At 38.2% G+C, this 12503-nt stretch overlaps 1 protein-coding gene across 1 annotated transcript in view; it reads left to right on the top strand.

Moving 5' to 3' along the window:
• Positions 1–6420, top strand: part of GPC4 (glypican 4) — a 166553-nt gene extending 160133 nt beyond the window's left edge. The window contains exons 8-10 of the mRNA XM_063937480.1: positions 1331–1506; positions 1976–2187; positions 4137–6420. Of these exons, the coding sequence (XP_063793550.1) occupies positions 1331–1506; positions 1976–2187; positions 4137–4172 (424 nt within the window). The 3' untranslated portion in view covers positions 4173–6420. The remainder of the gene's footprint in view (positions 1–1330; positions 1507–1975; positions 2188–4136) is intronic.
• The last annotated feature ends 6083 nt before the right edge of the window (positions 6421–12503 follow it).

A 12503-nucleotide genomic window follows, 5' to 3' on the forward strand; every position in this document is an offset into this window, starting at 1 on the left:
TTTTCTGTGCAGGGTAGTAAATACTGTCTGCTTTTGTATGTAGCCCACAAATGTTAGCTTCATTTTTATACTGCAATTTAGATTTCCGTTTGTTCACACCCCACCCAAATCTAAATCTCTCTGCACAGTACATCTGCCGCACCTGCAGTGCAGCATGGTTTAGGCCATTTGCTTTTTTTTTTTTTTTTACTTATAAACCTGAATCAGGCCCACTATGCCATGATTACCAAATACCCTTATTTCTCTCCTACATTGCATCGGACGACATCCTATATAATAAAAGAATAATGCTGCTCCTCACCTCTATGGGGAATTTCAAGTGTTTTGCACGCTGGCAGAACAGTTCAAGTGTTGCTCTATTCAAGTGAGCACAGCTGCCGGCGCTGACATTACTGTTATGATAGATTCACAAAGTGTTCCGCAGAAACTCTATTACATACTGTGATCCTACCCCAATTGGTCAATATATTGATTTGATAGATTTATTATTGCTATCATATGCGAGGTGCACCCTGGAATTACTGTTAGGATGTCCTGTCATTTTGACGAGCTGGTATCTAGTTGTTTTTAAAATACTTATCTTGATGATGTTTAATTTGCAACACTTAATATGCACATACATAACTTGGGGGTATATTCAATTAGGGTCGAAAACTCCCGTCTGTCAAAAAGACGGCACTTGTCGAATAGTACGTGAATGGGCGGTCTAGCTGCCGATTCACGTACTTTTGGGTGAAACGGGGCCAAATTCGACAGGATTTGTCCCCATTTCCGACCATCTCAGTCCGACATAAAAAAATGTTGGACTGAGATGTGGGACCCAGAGGAGGAGAGGGTGGGGAGATGGGGGACAGCCGCGGGCATACAGGGGAGAGCAACGCTACAGCACAGTGCTGCAGCAGGATGTCTCACAGCCGCACCGCTCGCGGCAGCGTCCACCTGGCTCTAGCAAGTGAGGTCACGCTTGCTGGAGCCGGGTGGACACTGCCGTGAGGTCTGGCGGTTGTGAGACATCCTTCTGCAGCACTGCTCTCCTCCGTCTGCCCGCGGCTGTCCCCCCTGGTCATCCCCCTCTCCTTCTCTGGGTCCCTCATCTCAATTCGACTTTTTTAAAGTCGAATTGAGATGAGATTGAATAGGGGTTGTCGGATCCATTCCGACAAATGCATGTTGGAATGGATCCGACCCTAATTGAATATACCCCTTAGTTGTCTCTTACCTACCATAACTTAATGAACTTCAGACTACACATAACTTAATGAACTTCAGACTACAATGTGTAATCTTATTGTATCTTTACTTTGTTTATCATGGTATTTTTGTATTCCAGGTATTTGTATGCAGTCATGGGCAATGGTCTAGCAAGTCAGATTAATAATCCAGATGTGCAAGTGGACATCACAAAGCCAGACATGGTCATTCGCCGGCAAATCATGGCATTGCGTGTTATGGCAAACAAAGTGAGGAATGCCTATAATGGAAATGATGTGAATTTCATCGACATAAGTAAGCTTCGTTTTGTTGGGATATTGTTTATTAAACCAATTAAGTTTGTAAATGGTCAGACCTGTTTTTTTTTTTTGGTTTTTTTTTATTTATTTTTTTGTGGTCTAAATAAAGTTTGAGAATTTCAAATTTGATGGGCGGAGATGCTCACTGCCATAAAGCAAGTCAGTATGATAGGTTATCCTTTACACTGTCAAACCTCTCCCCAATTTTTTTATTTATTTTTTCAAATTTGCAAAGGCACGTGTGAGTAGTGTTCCACACCATTAAAAGTTCAACATCATTGTACAATAGGTGCACTGTTAACCAAATTAGCCAATCTGGCAATTTGTTTTTCCTATTATAAACGATAAAATTACATCTTTAATTTGATTTCTTTGGTTAACGGAATATTTGTGCGAGTTGAACCAAATCTACTGCAATATTCTCAATATATATTTATAACCAATTTTTTTCTTTGATTTTGCAGGTGATGAGAACAGCGGAGAGGGTAGTGGTGGCAGTGGGGACTGTGATCCACGAAAGTGTACTGATGATATTGTCTTCAAAGCGACAGAAGGGACAAAAACAGGGGAGATACATCCAAAGAATAAGGACAATGATAAATCTGTGAAACTGCCCAGTACAGCTCGGAGCAATACAGCTTCACTACTAGTCCTCGTTCCATGTATCATGCTCTTGGTGAGACAGAGGAGATAATGGGGGGCTGGTTTTCATACCCTTAGCAAGACAAAAAGAAGAGACTTATTACAAATCGGAAAATGCACCTTTTTCCACTTTAGATCCATCGAACAATTTTTTTATATCTTTGAGTTAATGGACAAAGGTGTATTGTTTAATTTTATAACACATTGCCACAGGGTCAAGTGCTGGGTCTATTTTTATTCACTTCACTTACTCTTCTGGACTTGTCCAGTATGTCAAAGGTTATTGTGGCAAACAGACATGTATATACAGATGTGTAGGTAGCTATGCTTTAGTGTTTTATCACCTTTCCATGTCCTGAATCCCAGGGTCACGTCTAGACATGTAACAATTTTTTATTTTTTTTTGTCAAGTGTTATCTGTACAGAAGCTCATTTTATTTATCATGTTATCATTTGGGGAAAAGATGACCAAGCAGCCAACAGTTAAGCTTTTTATAGTGAAATTTTATGGTTTTAATCTCTTTTCAGAGTAGGGTCATTGATTTCCGTCTAATGTAGAATAACTGGTTGTGATGTATTCGGTACATTGGCCAAGTGTCAAATGTTCCGTTGAGGTGGAATACTATTCTGATATAATCATACCAATGACTTGGCACACGCTAATAGTCTCTGCTCTATTTACATTACGATACTTCAGTCTGGTTAATCAACTTTGCTGAATATGTATTTTTATTGTTTTAATGCTACTACCACATTTTACAGCTTTTTCTATCACTACAGCTTTATACCAGTTAGTGTATGTTATAGGCACTCACCATCGGATATGCACCACCATGTGCGTAGTGTGGCACAATGATAGAGTTCAGTGAACTCATCAACTTATGTTTCGAAAAGTCTTTGTTGGTTAGCGTTTACTGCTGCAGTGGAATGCAGTATTAATCCTAATATGTGTGTGCGGAAGAAATCAAACCGTGCTTCCCCCTACTTATTCACCCCAAAAGTTTAAAAATTTATTGAGGCTTCTAGGTTAGGGGGATGATAGCTGGATGCCGAGGAATTTTAACGGTACTGCGTAGAAAATATTATAAGTATTACATTGTCTACTTCATTCAATTAAATCATTTTTTTTTATACCATCTCAGCTATATGAATTCAGAAGTTCACAGGTTTCTTTATGAAACTATTGAATCTCTTTGTAAATGTGACCCACAGCGAGGGGATGTAATTTTTTTATAAATATATATATTATTTTTTGTATAAAGTTAGATAAACTTACTGTTATATCGACGAGTCTCATCTTTGTGATTTTTTTTTTTAAATCTAAAATAAACCAACACTTTTTTAATAATCTGTCATGAATAAGTACCAACAGGATACCTATGGGATATACATTTATCAATTGGGTTTTTTTGAGGGGATAATTTTCTTAGTCATACGTTAACCCATTATTTATTAAAATGTTCATAGCAAGTTTGTTTTTCTTTTTCAAGTTACAAAGCAAACTGTAAAAAAAAAAAAATTACAAAAAAAATGTTGGAAAGAGAAGTTGTAAATAACTTTGTGATGGGAGAAGTGGGGAATGTGCCGATACTTAGTAACTACCTCAATTCTGAGGAATTTCCTTTTGTACTTTGATGGCTATTATTTTAGTAGGAATGAGTCTGGTCTCCATAGTATACCTAGAAGCACTAGCCTTGTTAGATTGCTTTTTCACATACAGGGCTGAATTCTTTCCATCTGTTTCTTTCAGACCTCCTGGCTGCTATAAGGCACCGATAACACCCTAAAAAAAATAAATCTTTTTTTTTTTTTTTTTTACATTTTGTCAATAGTTTAATAAACATCTTAACACTGTCATTTCTAGCCTGATTTAGATGAAAAAAATATATATTTATTGACAATGGTATTTTGGGTGTTGTCATTAGGTGTGAGTGCCTATTTTTGGAAACATTAATCTTCATTTTCTTCCACATTTTTCTCTAGATGTCAGTATGTATAGTGAACGCAGACAGTTTTTAACTAAGCCAAGTATCAGAACCTTCTGTCAACAGCCATCTACTACTTGTTATAAAGAGTAGAAAGCAAGAAGTATGGATGGCCTGTGTTTTTAAAGGTAATCATTCATACCTGTTCTAGTTCAAATGCCAATTAACAGATCATTATCCTATACAATACTGGAAACCACAGAACTAATATTTGTTAGCCATTTAAAGTTAATACATCTGATGTATGTATAACAATAATGGCTGAAGTTTAGCTGACAGGCCATTTAGAAAACCAAATCCTTCTCTGCCTAAGTTTATGAACCTTGAGAACTTAACTGTGATCATGATGTGTTGTGTGAAAAAAAATTTCCGCTGAAATTGATATTAAGTTAGACAAGCCAAAACTTTTTTTTAGTTATTTTACATTTTAATAGGCAATAAATTTAACAAATTATAAATTCTGACTTCAATTATTATATAGTGATCTGCCTTTTTTTTAACGGTTAAGAGGTCTCCATAATTGGGAGATCATTAACAGCTTTTATAATTTGAAGGTTCTAAAGTGTTGGAAATTTGAGGGAGAAACTATTTGGCCTCTGATATCTACGTCTGTTTATGTTTAGTATTTATTTAAACTATGAAGGAAAGAGTAAGTAGTTGTATAATAATCTGTATTAAATTAGTTATGAAAAAAAATAAATGGTATAAAAGTCATCCAGAAACTTAATACAAACTCACTAGAACAAAACTTCACAAACTCTACTAACTGCAGACTCTCTTCCACTATATATAGTAGTACACACTTACACTTGCCCAGCGATAATATAGGTGTGTACATTATCTGATATGTTTTCCTTTGTTGCTTTAATTTCTTTTGCTATCAGGAGGTGGTGGACAGAGCAGACTTAATAAGCCAGTATGATCTAATTTTATCATGATTAACTGGTCCTTCTGCCTTAATGTATTTTTGTTAAATAAATGTGCCTTTTGTAATGTAGAAACAAATTTGCTTTTTAGTGGCTGTCATGCTATATAAGAACCTTTTTTTATAAAGACAAGCCATTTTTATATATATATATATAAATATATATTAAACATGTACAGAGCTTTGTGGGGCATACATATTTGTGGTTTGCAATAAAGCCATACTGATTACAAATTTGCCTTTTTTTATTATAGCATATTATTACCAAAAAAACCTTACATCTGAACTTTTCGACACCTTTTTAAAAAAATTTTTATATATATCCCACCCTCTCCCGGCCAAAAATAAATGCAAATGTGAATTGTATTGGATGCATGAATCCTATGTCCCATGTTTCCTTCCCCATTTATTTTTTATTTTATTTTCTATGTGCACTAAAAATGAAAAAAAAGTTGCATTTCTGTGGTGCTTAAACACAGCAGTATCAACTTTTTTCCAAAATGTATTTGCACAAAACGAAACCTAACACAGTTACTTAGTAACTATAAAATAATTTAGTAAAGGAAGACTGTCTATGCAGGGTTTTGTAATTAGGTTTATCGGTTTATATGTCCCAAGAAGCACATGGGGTGTGTTAGTAAAACAGTGGTACTTGCTAAGTTATATAAATGTGTAAGTATATTTGGGTCACACTAATCTGGAAGCTTTATTTGAATATTTTCTCTTATTTCATACATATTTGTGATAAACTGGTTGGCTGCCAGCTCTAGTTAAGTCTAGGAACTTGAACCTTCATTTTGTAGGTTATATTCCTTTATTACCCCATCCCCAATAAACACAGGTGGATGTTCTAATGCATTTAGTAAATAATCTAGCCGTTAAATGGGCAAAGCAGGAACACATTTATATATTGTATATTTTTATATGCTCATCAGTGCACAAACAACTGTACACAAATCAGAATAATAATAAAAAAAAGTTCCCTAGCTTTTGCTTTCTGTTAATTTCAAGGTGTATGAAACAGTTTATTCTGCCTAATTTTTTTATTTAATTTTTACACTTTTCACTTTTGCATATTAGTCCTTGGCCAAGCAACCTAACCAACTGAATATTTGTAATGTTTTTTTTTTTTTGTGCTTAGTATATGTAGAGTCATTACATATGTCAAAAAAATTGTAAGTTGGGACAGATGAATGCATATCCCATTTATTTGGTCATTTCATTGTTTCATTTGTGTATTTTCATTGGTTGTTCACTGTATGCATGTTGTACAATGTTAATGTTATGAAGTTCCTGGCATTAAACACCCAAGCATTATGCTCCACCAGACAGAATTAAATAAACAAACAGAAATACATTTTGCTTCTGTGTGTCTTTATTATTTCTTGGACGCAAGGAGCTCAATCAGGGGCAAGACCTGTGACCATACTGTACCTCCGTTATTTTCACAATTTTAGGAAACAAACTTTTGTAAGTATTCTTTTTCTTGTTTGTTTTGTTTTGTTTTTTGTTTGCCATGATATACTTTTCAGCAAATGGCTATTGGAAACACATTAGTGACGTCCATGCCAAAACGCTTTGGAGGGAGACCACACTAGTACAGCTTCTTTACTTAGCCCACCCAGCAGAGACTTGAAACACTGATTGCTGCAAACCCAAGTTCACGGACTGCTCCCACCACCCGTGTCCACAGGCGCAGACTCCTTCACCACCAGTGGAAGCGGACTTGCAGAACAAGCAGTAGCAAGATTACACTCCAGTATTGGAGTGTATCCACTTTTCTGGATAGGCCTGTACCCACAGGTGGGGTACTAGCGAAAGCGGAGAGCCTGTACACTGAGCCTGGGATAGCAGTATACATGGGACTGGCATCTATCAGTGTGCTTATAAAAAAGAGAACCACAAATGATTGTTATTGGCACGTATTTAGAAATACACATCTGGCCAGCGTGGCTTTCTCCATGCACAGTGATGTTTGCCATCAGAATAATGCTGCTGGCGAAGTGTCTGTATGCAAGTTCAGCAGCGGTCTGAGAGCATATCTGTTTAGGTGCAATTAGACTATAGTTATAGAAAGAGCATCTCTTGATATCCTGTTCTGTCACACCCTGTATTCAATTTTTGTAAATTCATATCTTTTTGTTTGACAAATTCATGATAGTGTTTCTGCAAAATGACCAAACTTGGCCTTTAAGTGCATAACCCAGGATGGGTTGAGCTGATAAATGTAGGTAAGCAGCAAAGCTTGTTCTTAGCCATGGAGGTTACTAAATGAGAGCTTGACTACTGATTCAGGTTAGTGTAATACAGGTGTCCCTACAGCTGTTCTGAAACTATAACTCTTACTGTTAGGGAATGCTAAATCTAGCTGGGAATTCTGGGATATGTAGTTTCACAACAGCTGGAGAGCCACAGGTTGGCCAGGGGTGTGGTATGGCTGACCGACGCCGGGATCCCGGTGGGGGTGAGTGCAGCAAGCAGTGTCCACGAGTGGAAATAGTCCCTGTTGGTCGGCATAGTGAGGGGGTGGGATGTTGGTGGAGGTCATGTACCACCCGTTGGCCAGGCCTGGTATAACACATGGATCTAGGTTGTGTTTTGTGTGTTCATGATGAGAGAAGGTTGACGTTTAGGGATATTCGTAGATTGGTGAGGGAGAAGTTTTGTAGTATTGGGTGTAAAATTAAAAACACATGTTTGAGTGTAGTGGAATAACAATAAAATTCAACAAAATAAGGTGGATAAAGTATTATAGTATATAGAGAAAATAATAAAACTAGTTACCAACCCGTAGAAATGACTGAACAATATAACAGTAATGTCAGTGCCAGCCGAACGGAGCAACACTTGAATTGACGGCGCCATCTAGTGGCTGCCAGTGTGCAAAACACTTAAATTTCTGCCATAAAGTTGAGGAGCAGCTTTAGCCTTTTATTATATAGGATATAATAGATGGAGTGTTGAATACAAGAGTGAAGTAGGGGAAATATGGGATGTGTAGAGGGACATTTGACAAGGTCAGAACATGTTTGTGATAAGATAGATTAGAATAAAATAACGGAATGTAGTTGCAGGTAATATACGAGGGGATACCCAAAAGAAATAGGAATCGTGTTCTAGAGGGGGAGTGCTTGTAGTACGGTCTTCCGGCACTAGTTTCATGTTTGCGGCAACCTGCTGAGCCAGTATCGCTGTTAACGTTGCTGGGGGAAAGGTCGCGTTTGGCTGCAGTGATTTTTATTTTCCCCCAATGAGTTATTCACTCTTGTTATGTTACAAACAGCTACACCGATTTTATTTGGAAGTTTTAATAAGATTGCGTCACAATTTGAGGAAAAAAACTTCCACATTTGTGGCATACAGGTGACTGTTTTTTCCGTCATGACAATACACCTGCCCACACAGCACTGATTGTTAAGCAATTTTTAACCAAAAATGACATGACACCTTTGCCTCACCCGGTCTCGCTCCGTGCTACTTTTTTGTTATTTCTTCGGATGAAAAGAAACCTTAAAGGAAAACATTTTGCTGATATTGAAGCAGTGAAACAAAAAATGGAAAAAGTACTCAAAGGCATTAACGAAGATTAATTTAAAATGTTTTGAGCAATGGGAAAAACGTTTGGACAAATGTTTTGGTTCAAGTGATGAGTACTTTGACGGTGACCTGAAGTTTCAAAATGTACATGTAAATAATTCCTGTTTCTTTTGGGTACCGCTTTGTAAATAATTGGATCTTTTGTATTGTATAGTAGTAGTAGTATTAGTAGTACAGGTTGAGTATCCCATATCCAAAATGCTTGGGACCAGAGGTATTTTGGATATCGGATTTTTCCGTATTTTGGAATAATTGTGTACCATAATGAGATATCATGGTGATGGGATCCAAGTCTAAGCACATAATACATTTATGTTTCACATACACCTTATACACACATCCTGAAGGTAATTTTACACAATATTTTTAATAACTTCGTGCATTAAACAAAGTGTGTGTACATTCACACAATTCATTTATGCTTCATATACACATTATACACACAGCCTGAAGGTAATTTTAGATAATATTTGTCATTATTTTGTGTATTAAACAAAGTTTGAGTACATTGAGCCACAGGAAACAAAGGATTCACTATCTCACTCTCACTCAAATTCCGTATTTCGGAATATTTGGATATGGGATACACAACCTGTATTAGAATAAGACTGGATGTTGCAAAATTGAGCAATGTACAATGTATTGTGCAAAAAAAAAAAAAAAATGATCTAAAACGATGAGTAAAGAAAAACTGAGATGCAGACAGAATTATTTCCAAAAGGAAAAAATAACATGATTAATGACGTGTACTTACCTCTTTTCAGGACCATCACACCATAATCCACCAATAGCATCACCAATTGTGATAGACAATATTAGTGTGCCAACCCACATCATCCTCACAGAGGTCCAGATACCAGAGTTGCAGAAGACACCGTTGAGCACACAGAGCAATGCCAGCAGCCACAGCCAACACCAATAACCCCACCAATCCCAACTGTGGAAGAGATACAGGTTTAGTATCCAAAATTCAAAATCCCACATTTTTGGGTCCCCTCCTGAGATAACGACATATATACATTATCTATAAATTTATAAAATAATAAGTAAAAAAAAATAAAAATAACAAATATATATATTATACATAGTATATAAAATATACACAGTGCGTGTATGTGTATATATATATATATATATATATATATATATATATATATTTATATATATATATATATTGCGTATGGCCCGGCACTCTCAGCACAATAGAATTACTCCGTCTGTTGCCTTCCGTTATTAGGAGAGTATGGCAGCTCCCCACATGTAGCAGTCTTGAACGGCGGCCTAACAACAACTTGCAGTGTCATGTCTTATTTGTTCTGAGTGCCGCCGTTCAAGACTGCTATATATATATATATATATATATATATTTGTTACTGTCTCAGTAGGGGTCCCACAACTTTGGGATTTTTAATTTTGGATAAGGGATACTCAACCTGTATCACAATCTCTGGATACCTTCCTGAGGAACCAGATAAAATTCATGAAAGTTCAAACCACACACAAAAACAGCATCTCAACACAATTATGCAAAGTTGCACACACAAATAATGGCCCAAGGTACTCGAACCAAATTGGCAGCTAATCTAGACTTAAGAAAAATGTTCATCTTGTTGAATGATACATTTTGGAATTCACAATTCTAAGTTTAGTTAATTGTAATGTAAAAGTAACTTGTCTGTTATTTTCATAATAACATTACACGTTTGTGAGTCTTGGGTTTTTTTTTTTTTGTTTTTTTTTACAAATAGTAACTTCTAAAGCTGGGCATACCCTGTACAATGTCTGATAAAATGCTAGTCAAACCTACAGTGACCATATAGTGCGTGAAACACCCAGTATACTTGTAGCACATTGTCTATTTCACTTTAAATACATACTCGCATGGGACCATGCACTCTCAAACTTTCATATGGCTGCTCTAGCAGGGAAAGAGATATTGGGAATAGACAGTACTACAGACCTAGTACCCAGCCCTCTCTCATGCCACCACCTTTAAACTTCTCCCATAGGGTCCTTACTGGCACAGGATATAGGCATCATGACAAAAGCCTGAATCACACTGAGAATTCTCTGGTGAGCATCACAGACCACCTGCACATTCATGGAATAGTAATGATGTCTATTCACATGCACTTCATCCCTCAAGAGTGGTACTCTGCGCCCAGTGTGGGTACAATCTATGGCTCCCAGGACAATTGGGATCCTGCAAGCCGATAGAAGAGGATCTTCTGGTCCTGCCACTCTGACTCACAACTGGGGAATGGGATAAGTGTATGTTATATTTTCTTCAAGGCACATAATACTTGAGTTACAGTAAATGCCTTGAAAAAGTGGCCTGTGTAATCCCCAACACCCCAGAGCTGACAGGCTGGAAGGAGCCTGGAAAAAAAAAATGCAAGGCACACAATAGTTTATGCAGCCTAGACACTGCAGAGTTACTTCCAGACTAAGGTTCTAAGGGGGTCATTCTGAGTTAATCGTAGCTGTGCTAAATTTAGCACAGCTATGATCATTTACACTGACATGCAGTACCCCGCCCTGCATGTCAGTGCCGCTGCCCCCACCCCCTCCGCAGAAGTGCAAAGGCATCGCACAGCGGCGATGCCTTTGCACTTCGAGTAGCTCCCGGCCAGTGCAGCTTTAGCGTGCTGGCCGGGAGCTACTCCTTGCTCCCCGGCCCGCAGAGGCTGCATGTGACGTCACGCAGCCGCTGTGGGCCGCCCCCCCCGTTTGGTCCGGCCAGACCGCGCCTACGAAACACGGCCAAATGCCGCCGTTTCGCCCCCTCCCGCCCAGCGACCGCCTCTGCCTGTCAATCAGGCAGGGTCGATCGCAGCCCTGCCACGGCCTTCGGCCGTCTGGCATGCGCAGTAGAGACCCGTTCGCTCGGCTACGATAAACGGCAGCGAGCGAACGGGGAAGAATGACCCCCTAAATCATCTCTCACTTGCTCATATAAGCTCAAGAGGTTTGTGTGTTTAGTCTGAAAAGCTGCACCTTCTGATCTGAGAGAGATTTCAGGCCCATCTGCAATCTATAGATTTATCTGGTACATACCCTAATTGGACGCTGGATCTTGTGATGTTCCTGCTCTCTCCTCCTGCACTGGTCTTCAATAGTCAGGAGCTCAGACATGTACAGATCATAGCACTTCAGAATATTTGCCATTACTACACCCGCACAGGAGAAATGGAGGTAGGTGCAGTTTATATAGGGTTTGGTTAGTGATAATGAGCATATTCTGTATTAATAGGCCTCATGTTGATTTACAGTAAATTTGCACATTAAACTCGCTGTCCTGAGATCCGTCTATATTTGCACAAGTTTATTTTTGTGAGTTGTATGCAAGTTTACGACTCAGCCTATTACATCCGGAGAGTTGTATGGTTTACATGGGCAACATCTGGATGGCGTGTTGTGTTAGTGTGAGTTTACATGTTCTTGAAGCCACCAAACTGTCTAGATATGGCTCTGTATTATATTGAGGTACATGGATTACTTTGGAGAACTGAGAGAAGTGTTCCATGTGGGTTCCATTCCTTTGAAGTGAATCCTGTCTTAAGAATGTTCTCGAGAAACACCCAGGACACAGATATTTATTTTTGGTACTGTACATGTTTGTTTACTTTGTTTTATAACTTTTAATGCACATTGGTCCTGATTCAATTGCGGTTGTAGTTGCTATCGCTGCTTACATAGAAGCAGCACTAATATGGTAATGGAGCAGGGGGCGTCACGCCTCCTGCATGCATTACTGATCAGAGCTGAGACCTAGGACAAAGTATTGGATCATCTGTGACCCCCTCGGCTGGCTGCGTGTCCCATGGTGTTATACAAGCCGGT

The sequence above is a fragment of the Pseudophryne corroboree genome, chromosome 8, assembly GCF_028390025.1.
Source record: "Pseudophryne corroboree isolate aPseCor3 chromosome 8, aPseCor3.hap2, whole genome shotgun sequence".
NCBI lineage: Eukaryota > Metazoa > Chordata > Amphibia > Anura > Myobatrachidae > Pseudophryne > Pseudophryne corroboree.